We start from the raw sequence: 13,149 nt of genomic DNA on the forward strand, positions 1-13,149 counted from the left end.
CAAGCTAACCCAACTATTCGAAATCTGAGTCTGAAACAACATATATTTGCCGGCGTCGACGGACGTACCACCACGCACGCACGGTCACCACTTATCACACACAAGTAGCACACACAGCTTTACTCTCCAGTCAACTGCAAGCTGTGCATGCAGCATACTAGCACGGGCTGTACAAATGTACGGATGTACTACGGAACTGAATGAAGTGCCTTTAGTCAATGTCGGCCTAACGTTAGAGCCAATAAAACAGAAAAAATGAGTACTAGTAACATCGTAGCAGCAATATTCAAGATGAGAACACTGTCAAGAGGAGTTTCAGCTTTCAGCAGACATGATATTCTGCGTAGTAGCAGAGGTAAGTACCAGGATCTACTCCTCGATCGATCCTCGTGAGCTCTGCATGCAGCTCAGCTCAGGGTGATAGGCCATAGGACGTCGCCGCTCAGCATGCTGCATGCAGCTGCAGTCGCAGTAACCCCGGGGCCGCGGAGCACTAGCGCAGCTCCCGGCGGCCTGAAGGGAGTGAAGCTTCGCGTTCGTTCGGGCTGGTCCAATGGTCGCGTCGCAGCAGGTGCTGTACCAAGGAGGTACTACTAGGCAAGCTTCCCTACTACTAGTACCTCCTTGGCTGTACGTAGCGACTAACTCGACCTTACCCAAATCACTAACCGCAGCAGTGACCCCATACGGACAAATAACAGCGCCCCGCGACGGGGTTACCAAATCACATACTAGTATAGTAGTAATGCCAATAATGGTCGATGTAGGTACCTGTACTCACTGTTCGTGCTAAGTAATACTTACTAAGTAATAGTATACCGCTACACCCTTACTCAAAGGTCAAAGCCAAAACATAGTTCTGGTAAGCCTGCAAAATTGTCAAATTTCGCCCCAAAATGTACACGTATGCCTGAAATGTGTGGAATAGCGCTGTAATGGCAAGATAGATTAGATATTCATTGGGTAACGACGAAAATGCGAAATATTAACCAAAAATGTTCGCATCTCAGAACTTCCCGATCAGGGTCAGGCTAACTCAGACTCTTTTTGACGGGGGGCTGAGTTGTCCCTCTGGATCATACAGTGTTGTACTATGGGAGCGTTTCTCGTTCTGGCTGGTCGCAGTTATTGGCCGAGGTGAAACAACGCGCCCATCAAAAAACCTCTTTGGCGCGCATGCAAAATTAATGTGCGCCTATCAAGCGCCTATGTATAGAATATGGTGATCACAAACTGTGTATAAATTGTCAGAAATAGGGCCGAGTTGTCCCCGAGACCGAGTTAACCTGGATCCTCCTGGAATAAAAGTCGGTATACCGACTCTTACTTTTGATCTCAAAATACCCTGAAACAACAAATCGCGTCAGCCAGGTAAGTTTCTTGGTAGACTCTTTTGATATATGGTGCCAGACGGGTTCTCAAACTCTTACCAAAACTATGTTTTCACTTTCAGTTCTGCTGACACAATGTCGTATCATATCGTCAGTTCTAAAGAATTAATTATGTTTATGATAAATACTCTGGAGGCTCTGCACAATACAGGAAAAAGAAGAAAAGTAAATATAAGTCAATACAATGTAGATCTAGGGAGTAATTGAATAAATGCCATAGCTGCATAATACAGGCAGACTATGTTCCAACCCCAGCATGTAAAATTAATGTTGATTGAACAATATCCCAATTCATTGGTTTTGACACCTGAGTTTATTTTATCTGCCATTCTCCTACGGCTACGCTCTCTCTCTCTCTCTTTCTCTCTCTCTCTCTCACTGTTCTTGCTTTGCACTAGCTGTTGCAAGTCGCAATATCCATAGTTCGGGGACACAAACTAATGTGGCACCATCTACCTCCCCAGAGGAGGAGAAGAGCAAAGAGGAGCTGTCCGACAATGACCGAGTGAACCCAAACTTCATCAACAGAAACCCAAGAAATCTGGAGAGGATGGCTGTGGCTAGAAAGGACCTTGGCTGGTCCAAGAGCCATCCAAGAAAAGACTACTGGCACAAGTCAGTGTATCCCTCTGGGACTTATTCACTTGAGACTAGTACAATTTGCCTTGACAGAGTACAAATTTGCCTTGATAGAGTACTAGTACAATTTGCCTTGATAGAGCATTCTTTCCTGTGGTTAATATGAACAGTCTAATGTATATTACTCAATCATTTGGCTAACATTTGGAACAATGTGCATGTGTTCAAGAGAAGGTGCATAGTACAATGTAGTTTGATTATTTACCCAAATCAATAGATTAAATCAACAAAAACTGCTGGATTTAAAGGGATGGTACAGTATCGGTGGAGATGAAACTTGGGCTTTAACTTTTATGCGAGATACCAAGAAAACACTATGAAATACTGTAGTACAGAGCATGTACCATTTAAGGGAAATTCAGAATTTATTTGATAAAAACGGGTTCAGAAAAGCTGAAACATCCAAAAGCAAGGTAAAACAAAACAACTGTAATAAAAGATGGGTCCCACATTTTATTAAGATCTCTCTGTTTTTGGATATCTCGGCCATATCATAACCAATTTTCATCAAATAAACATTGAATCCCTCTTGGAATTACATGCTCTTTCATATTTCATAAGAGGTTTCTCACTATCTCACCAAAAATGATAAAAACCTGAAGTTAAGTCTCAATCAAAACTATATGATCCCTTTAAGTAATGTATCAGCAGAACTTTTTTTTTCTTTTTTCTATTACACTAGCTCACACTGAGCTGTGTTCGGTTCTGCAGAAATTACATCATGCATCATACATTCTTTATTTTTTTTTTTAGTGGATGCATATATAGAAGTTTTTGCTGGACAGTCCAACCATATATTCTTCCGTCTTCTTGCAAGCAAGAGATGCATAATAGAGTGTCTTGTCTTTTTTTAAGTGAAATAATCAGACATATCAATGATAAGATGCTAGTACTGTAACTGTACAGTGTATTTTGTATCTCTCAAGTGGTGTAAACATCGCATCTTCTGCCAGTATACTTTTATTTCTACATATAAAATGCAGTGTCAGTTAAAACATTATGCAAGTTGTAACCTGTATCTTTATATGTAAAAATGGGCAGTTTCTTTAAGCAGGGTAAAGTGATGCTCTTGTTTTTGTTTTTTTCGTGCATTTGCCAAGGTTATTCATCAAGAAGACCAACAGACACATCGCAGCGTACATCCAGCACATCAACGGTCACGTGGCGGTCCAGGCATCCACCAAGGAGTGGGCCATTAAACAGCACCTCTACTCCACGTCTGACGTGGTGGCCTCCCTGAACCTTGGCCGAGTCCTCGCCCAGCGCTGCCTGGAGTCGGGCATCAGCTACGTCCATCTCAACATGGAGAAGGAGAGACAGGAGCAGGAGGCAGTGAGCATCCAACTTCTATATTAGCTTCTTCCTTCCTACTGTATTTATTTATTTAGTTAGTTAGATAGTTAGGTAGTTATTTATTTATTTATTTATTTATTTATTTATTCATTCATTCATTCATTCATTCATTCATTCATTCATTGTACAGTTACAGTGTTCTTTATTATGATCCTTGCTTGATAAGCTACACTTGTATGTACAGATAGAATTGTGTGTCTGCGTGTCGGTGGATTGGTGGGTGTGCTCATTCTACAATGAATGCACATTCTGTGAGACAAGACATAATCTGTGTAGTGATTGTAAGGCTAGCAAAGATACATCTGAAGAGAGTGTAATATGTAGTCCTTGGGTCACTAAAGACCCCATTTATAATCACATCACTCCTTGCTAGTCCTGGATAGTGCTAAGAGTATAGTGACATGACAAGCAGAGACTGGAAAATTTTAAAAAGTGTTGCAAACAAACCATTTGCAGTGTGCTTTGAATCGTTGCAAAGGTCAAACAGTTTGTTTTTTTGGGAGGGGGATGTGGCTGGAAGGTGATAGGGGAACTAAATGTGCAGTTTTACACTGTGTGAGGTGATGTTCTTTATTGAATAGGGGAGTATTAAACAGAGTAGTCGGGCTTTCATAAAATCGACCCTACCATAAGAAATGGCACCTTCAAGTCACGTATTTTCTTGAATCAGTTTACAGCTAATTTGTATTTCATGTGGTCACAGCTGCATACTTTCATTATTAGACAGAAACATGTGACAACTTATAAGAATCTGAAACTTATCCACCTCTGATTTTGATAAAACTTTCTCTTCATATTTGTTTGATTTTACCCAATTTATTGAAGTCAATTTGAGTTTTCATAGATGTGCACTGAAACACCTCTCGTACAGTTTCCAATTACTGTACATTGTACTTCACCTTGTACATTGTCAAAGCAAGCAGTCACCAAGTGAAGGTGTGGGACATTGAGGATGAAAATAATTTCAACTTCTGTACCTGGTAATCACAAATTGAAATTGTTCTAAATGAGTTATATAACACCTGTGACTTTTTTGCCTTGCTTGACAGATAAGGGCCTTTCTCGATGCGCTTACTGATGGAGGTCTCCTGCTGTATGAACCTAAGACGATAGCGGATTTCAGTAAGCCAGTGGACTACTTCCCCGATGTGGATTGAACTTTTGGATGTCTACCGTATGAACTGTGCTAATGGCTTGGCCTCTGTATGAGACATTGACAAGACACCTGTGATATATATATGTCATTCTTGGTGCTGTGAGTTGAGTAGTGGGACACGCATCATCAGCATCTGCCATTGGGAGTGACTGCAGGCAATGTGAGAGTGGGATCCAGTTTTGAGATACATCAGATGAATAAAGAGGAGGGGAAGGATGCCAAAAACCCAGTGCAGATTCTTTGAACCTCATGCAGCACTGTGCTGGACAGTGGCACGGGTGACTGCCATTATGACAAAATCCTCAGGACTGGCAGTTTTCTTTTGCTGTATCAAAATTTTGTTATGTCCAAACAAGTTAAGCGTGTGGAGATACATAGATAATGATTTCTGGACCTGAATTTTTACTTCATTGTAATGATATTTTGTTACAATATATAACCGTGTTCGTTGTAACTGGAGTGCACTGTAGCTTATGAATGAATGAGTGTAAATGCGGTGTCGGTCCTGAGATCTGCATTCTAATGTTGAAGAGGTGCTGATATATGGTAGTTTATGATCTTACATAGTAATAGTCATCAAAACAATAAGGAAGGCCATGTTGATACATCAGTGAATGCAACGCTGCACACTGGCACTGGTCCAACGGTCCCTGACCAGTAAAAGTCACTGTTGGACCAGTAAAACATGGAAAACTGGGTGCCTACTTGTGCCGACAGACAGGTCGGAGCAGTAGAAAAAAAAAGGGGGGGTTAGTGTGCATCCCTGGTGAACGGAATCTCCTTGTCACTGCTTCAGAAATCAAGCTCATGCCAAGTCAAGTTTGATAAGATAAGATGCATGTACAGTGTACATGTACAATGCACATTATGTTATTGTGAAAATGTTTGGGTACACCTTCATTAACAATGTAAATTTTTAGCAGTACAAATGTAGTGAGCAATGAGAAGCACACCATGTATGAACCAGCATACCTCATTCTCTATATTATATTTGTATCCTGTTTAGAAACTTTAAAAGATAAAAGGGAAATAGCCATTTTGAAGAGTGTTCAATATCTTGTGGGAAATTCTATCCAAGTTCTGCAATGAGAAGATCCAAAGTGCAGTATCACAAGTTGTCATGGTTTATGATGACCTATGAGTGTAGTTCTCATGAATATACACTGTATACATTTCCTTTGATCTAATAAGTGATTACTGGCCAGTATTGCTCTCAAGATTTGAAATGTCAGAAATGCTGATACCTACTGTCAAAATACAGTAGCTATTGTTCACTTGTTTTTTTCCACAATAGAGATTTTCATGTGTTAAACAGTTTGAAATAAGGCAGATCTATTGTACTATGTCTTGGCTGTACATGTATAGATAGACACATTACTACATGTATACCGCAAGAGGGAGTGAATGCTGTACTCCCATTATAACAAAGTACAATTGTACATGTACTAGAGACCAGCAGTTTTCCTTTGCCATATCAACATTTTGTTATGGCTGAACAGTAGAGTGCATAAAGATTTACAGATGATAATGTGGGATCCTGAAGTTGGCTTCATTGCAATGAGAATTTTGTTACAACCATGTTTGATACACTAGGAATACACTGTACAATGTAGTTTGTGTTTGGAGTTTGATTCCTGGAGCAGCGTCAATCTGTTGTATTATTGGGCATCAAGGAAATACATGTACAAATGTAGGCTGGAAATGCAGAAAGCCATGTTACTGCTTCCATGTGAAGACTTATAGTGGCAATGCAAGAAAATGTGAGAAAATATGGTTAAGAAGGTTATTTTTTTAGCACCGGTCATGTGTATAATGTACAAATATTGTGCTAAAATAAACCCACAAGTGTGCTCGGCACTGTTCAATTAGTGTTTATCATTTTAGTGTGTGTTTCTCTGCTCTTCATGTAAAGGTGGCATGAGCAAGAAAAAATTGGATGTAATAAAACTGCTGACATGCACCAAGTTTGGGGAAATCATACAAATGTATATGATTTCAAGGCACTTACAGGGTCAATGTTGTTATGTTGTAAGTGAATGTATGGGAGATTGGACAAAAGCACACAAGCATTGAAAAACATTGACGAGAAACATATGGGATAAATGGTGAGAGAGGCTGTGAGAGGGAAGGGACTAATCCAGAAAAAAAAAACAAAAACTGGGGTCAGTCTGAACTAAAGTACACGTACAAAAAAAAGCCAACCTTTTGAGCATCACCAGTCCAAATATAAGTTAGTCTGATAAAAAAGAGTAGAATCTTACGAGTTCAGCGGTAAAAAATAGACTGAAATTGGATGAAAAGTAAGTAAGTTATGACATTTTGAAGTTTTGCCAATTTCTGCAAAACAGTTCTTGTACAGTGGATATGAATATGCAAATGAGTGAGTTAAAATGTCATAGACTCACAATTTTCCATTGATTCCTGTAAAAAAAAAATGATGAAAATTCAATGTTCCTGTCATTGAAATCTGAAACATGATGTTTTTCCTGATTGAATAATTTCAGAATACCTGGTAGTGATCAGGTGGATATACTGAACAAGGATTTGAGCCTCGGGCATCATTGCGTTTGAATGAAAAAATTGGAAATTTCAAAATTTTATGTACAAACCAAAAGGCATTTAGTTGTGAGGGAATGACATACTCCTTTGCCATTTGCATATTCATATTGACCGGTCAAGAACTGTTTCCTTTGAAATTAGTGAATCTTCAAAATGCTATAACTTCCTTGTTTCACCCGATTTTGATCAAACTTTTACCGATGAACTCCTAATATTTTACTCTTTCTTATCAGACTATCTCATACATTGTATTTGGACTGGATTTCCCATTTAAGTCTCTCTTAATCTGTGTTTTGCCTTGAGCATATCGAGGGGTTTGACAAGGGTGTGTGATGAACCACAAATGCAGACTAGGTGCATGCTGAAAAATTGGTACACGTGTAGAACACATTGGTGATGTTTGAGGAAAGTCGGGCGATCTAATCAATACAGGGTTTTTTTTAGCTTCCATACCACCATAGTAAGAAGTCATGATGTCAGAGTAGGACAACGATTAAAAGAAACAGTGTATTGAAAGACTTTGACAAAATCCTGAACCTAACCCTAACCCTATTCCAAGCTCCTAACCCTAAACCTAACCCTAACTCTAATCTTTACTCTAACCTTACCACTAACCAGTATTTGGCCGGGGGGTAATTGCCCTCTGGGGGTAATTGCCCGGATACGCTTAAAACATCGGGAAAAGGGAACCTCCTGTCGTGGCAATGTAGCCATGGAGACGGGCGAGATGGTTGGTGAGCCTACTTCGGCGCTATCCCTGTCCTCGTCTACGCCAGCTCCAGTCGAATATTGTGTCTTGAGGTGCAGCTGCCACACAAAGAGAGAGATCAAGAGAGAGAATCGACACCCTCGCAATTCCGCATCGTTTGCAGGCTGCGTGAATCCCGGCCACTCGATCCTTCTCACTGGATCAGCTCCTAGCAGCCGGTCCTAAGAAGAGCAGCCACCACAAGATAGTGTTGTAAGCCGGGTTAATGATGACACTGACAGTCTCCAGTTGACGTTGCATAGATTTTATTGAGCAAATCAAATAGTCTCAGTCTGCCGATACATGTATAAACTCCGCATTATCCTCAGCTACATGTCGAATACAGAGTGAATAACAGATACAGGCCTATTAACTATTCAACATAGCAGAGCTCGTAGAGAATACATTTGTATGTCCATTCTCTCTCAAGTGAAAGTGGAGAATCAAGAATCAATCAAATCTGCGTCATTATAATCACATGAAAAATAAAAGTTGCGTTGTGTCCATGCCAACCACACGCACACTACGCCATTGGCATGGACACAACGCGCCTCAACGCATTGACGCAACAATAACATACCGCATATTTCCATTTACCACAAACTTTCCCGCGATTATATAACACAACCATGGGTTATATAATCCCAATTACATCATATCATTTTCATAACATTATACATAATAATACATAACAAAAAATTCCCCGCTCTTCATGTCAAATCATTACACTTTACAGCAATTCCATATAAGAGCAGATTAACAGCACATATACAAAATATACTTCAGGAAAGTGTGTGTTCCCCGCTTTTCCAGTCAAATATACAAACGTCGAAATACTACAAAATTGAACTTTATACATGAAATCTGCCAAGAGCTGAAACTCTTGAATCTTCCAAATTTACAGTAAATCATACAAACTCATATTTGATACATGGCATAAATGTTCCGCGCCAAGAGAATAACACATCAATATGTTACAATTTTCTTCAGTTCCGTTTCGATGTAGAACTCAGCGGTCCCACATTGTCAGTTATGTACAGAATATCCTAGAAAACAATGCATAAAAACCCGTCAAACATGCCGTAACAGAACATGTTCTATACATTGTATACATCAATGTGTATAGTTCAAATTTATCAAGACGCAATATATAGACAAGTCTCTTAATACACATGCCAAATTCATACAACAACACAACAACTTCCCCGCGATTATATCATACGACCCGTATGATAATAATCGATTTTCTAAAAGTAATGTACTTCTCAATGAATCAATATAACACATATCACGAAATTCACAGTTGAAACAAAGTGAAGTCACAGAATGTTAGAATTCACAACTAACAAAAATAAGTTTCTCCGCTTTATGTGTCATATCGTCACAGTCAGCGATTTGCTCATTTACAAATTAAGGGATCATTCAAAGCATGAATTCTCGACCAACTATATCTCATTATCAAACGTTCCTGAATCACTGAACAACCACTAAATATTGTCAGAATGCCATGTTGTTCAGCGTCCAACAAAACAATTAAAACAATAATAGTTCCTTCGTTTTTCCACGTAATAGTGATTTCAAATACTTTCATATCACTATTCCAATATCTCATTAAAAACTTCTTATCAATCACATATCAATTAAGACAACCATATCTTGATAATCATTTCTCGCATTGATATCGCATCTCTAAATGCGCATAGTTCCTAAATCCATTGCTACTTGAGATGGTACACAAGTTTCAGCTGCAGTCATGAACGTATACACTGCAAGCGAATCAACTCACAACAAATTCCATGAACGGACAGCGGGTTTCTAACCAGCAGCGACTAACCCTAAATCCGGTCTCCAATTTGACTCCCAGGGCCCCCATACCGTTCCCTGAACATGACATCCATGCTTCCACATGTTACAGTTGGGTATGCATGCCTCCCTTGTTGTTACATTATTGACAACAATGTCACCATGAGAAATATTCTCCCCTTTTGGAATTGACCGCTCCTTTGGCGCTACGTTAGTTCTTTGTGGCTGCACGTTTGCATGCTTCTGGATATCCTGACCTTCATGTGATAATTCGGGACCCCTCTCGGTACCCTCTCCCACAGGTTTTGCAATTAGAAGCACCCCAGCATCTAAATCCTTTGCATCAACCTGTTCATCACATGACTCATGTCCATGTCCCCCAGCATCAATTTCTGCACCACCCTCATCTACATCAACGCAACCCAGAATCTGCGATCCCCCATCCAAAAGAGTAGATATGGCATCCTCCTTCTCCTGTCCAGCTGTATCTGACATGTCTGAGGAAAGATCTAGCTGCTGAGCAACCGGGTCAGTGAACACTCCTTGTGTTCCAGTATCAGCACTCCCAGTTTTCAGCCCATCTCCCTCAAGCATACAGTCTTCACGGAGAACTAACAATGCTTCTCTCCTAAGCACTTCAAATCGGTCTCCCCTATTTCTCATGTGCAAACGCCTTAACAAAATTCGTTCTCTCTCATCCCGTGTTCCACTGACAAACTGATTTGACAGAGCTTCATCCCTAAGCTGCCTCAGAGCCGCAGCTTCCTTCTCATCGTCTGCAGCATCTACCAATTTTGCATAAAGACGCATGAGAGCCCTACTGAAGTCTGCCAAGTTTTCATCATCACGTTGAACACGATTATAAAACAAGCATCGCAAATAGTGAGAATTCTCTCGACTAAAACACAGACGGAGAGCTTTTACAACCTCTGTAAAACTCCTCCTCTTCTCTTCAGACAGACAATAAAGAATCTCCTCTCTTGCTGGCCCCGTAAGGTTGCTCACCAAAACCCAAGCCTTCTCCTCATCACTGAAATGGAAAGGTTCAATAATAAAATTGAATCCTTCCATCCAGTTAGAAAAAGGTGTTTCAGTGCCATCTTCATAATACCCACTAAACTTTTCAATCTGAGCATGGCCTAGAGCGAGATTTACACACAAATCTATTGCCTGTCGATATGATGACGAAGAGCAATTATCACTTTGCACATCCTTATAAACAAACTGTTCACACATGACTAATTACGCAGTTAAACTGACCAATTAAGATACGTCATTTTCAAACATGAAACGTAATGCCCAAATGGCATCATAGGTCAAAATCTGCCTGAAGTCCATTCGGTTTAAACGAAAGTTATCAAATACCGTCTTGTTCAGTGCGTGAGATGCCATCAGCTCCAACTGTCACATCCTGATCGATGTCCTGCTGCTCCTGTGGTACACTCGCGCTGATAGACATCTACGGCAAACTCTCGATGCACCATTTGCTCCAGTCTTCAATCTGCTACCGACGAGCGTGATCATCTTGGAGTTGCCTCACAGAGTAGCGTTGCTCTACCAGGGCTGATCAACGTACACCATCAAGATCACTCCTGCATACTGTCCGCTACCAAAATTTCGTCAAAACAGCAGGTCTCCTCGGAGCGAAACGTGGACCATTATTCCGTCATACTCGAGGCTGTTATTCGTCGATCAGGGTTCTTCAACTGGATGAAGTGGATCACTCCGTCAGGCTGTCATCATCCCACTCCTGACACCATTTGTTGTAAGCCGGGTTAATGATGACACTGACAGTCTCCAGTTGACGTTGCATAGATTTTATTGAGCAAATCAAATAGTCTCAGTCTGCCGATACATGTATAAACTCCGCATTATCCTCAGCTTCATGTCGAATACAGAGTGAATAACAGATACAGGCCTATTAACTATTCAACATAGCAGAGCTCGTAGAGAATACATTTGTATGTCCATTCTCTCTCAAGTGAAAGTGGAGAATCAAGAATCAATCAAATCTGCGTCATTATATTCACATGAAAAATAAAAGTTGCGTTGTGCCCATGCCAACCACACGCACACTACGCCATTGGCATGGACACAACGCGCCTCAACGCATTGACGCAACAATAACATACCGCATATTTCCATTTACCACAAACTTTCCCGCGATTATATAACACAACCATGGGTTATATAATCCCAATTACATCATATCATTTTCATAACATTATACATAATAATACATAACAAAAAATTCCCCGCTCTTCATGTCAAATCATTACACTTTACAGCAATTCCATATAAGAGCAGATTAACAGCACATATACAAAATATACTTCAGGAAAGTGTGTGTTCCCCGCTTTTCCAGTCAAATATACAAACGTCGAAATACTACAAAATTGAACTTTATACATGAAATCTGCCAAGAGCTGAAACTCTTGAATCTTCCAAATTTACAGTAAATCATACAAACTCATATTTGATACATGGCATAAATGTTCCGCGCCAAGAGAATAACACATCAATATGTTACAATTTTCTTCAGTTCCGTTTCGATGTAGAACTCAGCGGTCCCACATTGTCAGTTATGTACAGAATATCCTAGAAAACAATGCATAAAAACCCGTCAAACATGCCGTAACAGAACATGTTCTATACATTGTATACATCAATGTGTATAGTTCAAATTTATCAAGACGCAATATATAGACAAGTCTCTTAATACACATGCCAAATTCATACAACAACACAACAACAGGCAGAAGAATAGGCGGAAGAATAAACCCTTCGCAGTCCGCACCATGGTCCATGCCCCGCCCTTCCTAAAGGCAGGAAACCCTTTACTGCCAATATACATTTTTAGATATAACATGACAGTAAATACATGTACATGTACTACTATAATACTGTACTCCTGCAATCAATAAAAATCAGCAATAATGACAAGGATATGGACAAATAGGCCTACAGATAGATGAATAACGACCTTTTCACAACAGATGACAGTACAGTATTAGAATTAGACCAGAAATGTCAACATTACGCCCTGAACTTCACGCACAGTGTGTCTTTGCTGCTACAATATACTGTATACACAGAAAAAAAAAAACTGCTCTTCGGCTGGAAAAGAGTGTTTACAAACACGACGCGTTGAAGATCGTCCCTGGCCCCTCACCGTGGATCACAGGTGGTGGATTCATGGGAATAGGTGGAAATGTGTCCCTTCTTTTTCTTCTTCTACTTCCTCCTAAGTTTGTGTTCCCCATACAGTACCCCTGCACGGGGTCTTTCACAAAGGTCCTTGGACAGCACTTTCACAATGGGACGACGTTGACGCTCGAGCACCCACAAAGAATCAAGAGGATCATGAATAAACCAACCTCTTGTGTGCACAACGAGGGCAGACGTACGTATTCAACTTGTTATTATCGAGTTTTTCAATGCAGTTCGAGTATACCACAGAAGGCACGGCTGACGTTTAACTGCAGTGAATAAATTTGTGC

At 40.2% G+C, this 13,149-nt stretch overlaps 1 protein-coding gene across 1 annotated transcript; it reads left to right on the plus strand.

Moving 5' to 3' along the window:
* The first annotated feature begins 255 nt into the window (after positions 1–255).
* LOC139726290 (large ribosomal subunit protein uL18m-like) lies at positions 256–4,656 on the plus strand. The gene is made up of 4 exons (XM_071637357.1): positions 256–355; positions 1,790–2,006; positions 3,131–3,362; positions 4,433–4,656. Exons 1-4 carry the CDS (start codon positions 256–258, stop codon positions 4,538–4,540), a joined length of 657 nt encoding a protein of 218 aa, XP_071493458.1. The 3' UTR covers positions 4,541–4,656.
* The last annotated feature ends 8,493 nt before the right edge of the window (positions 4,657–13,149 follow it).

Source organism: Diadema antillarum, unplaced genomic scaffold, assembly GCF_040938485.1.
Source record: "Diadema antillarum isolate AM-2024a unplaced genomic scaffold, OU_Dant_1.0 seq00000082_RagTag, whole genome shotgun sequence".
Taxonomy (NCBI): Eukaryota; Metazoa; Echinodermata; class Echinoidea; order Diadematoida; family Diadematidae; genus Diadema; species Diadema antillarum.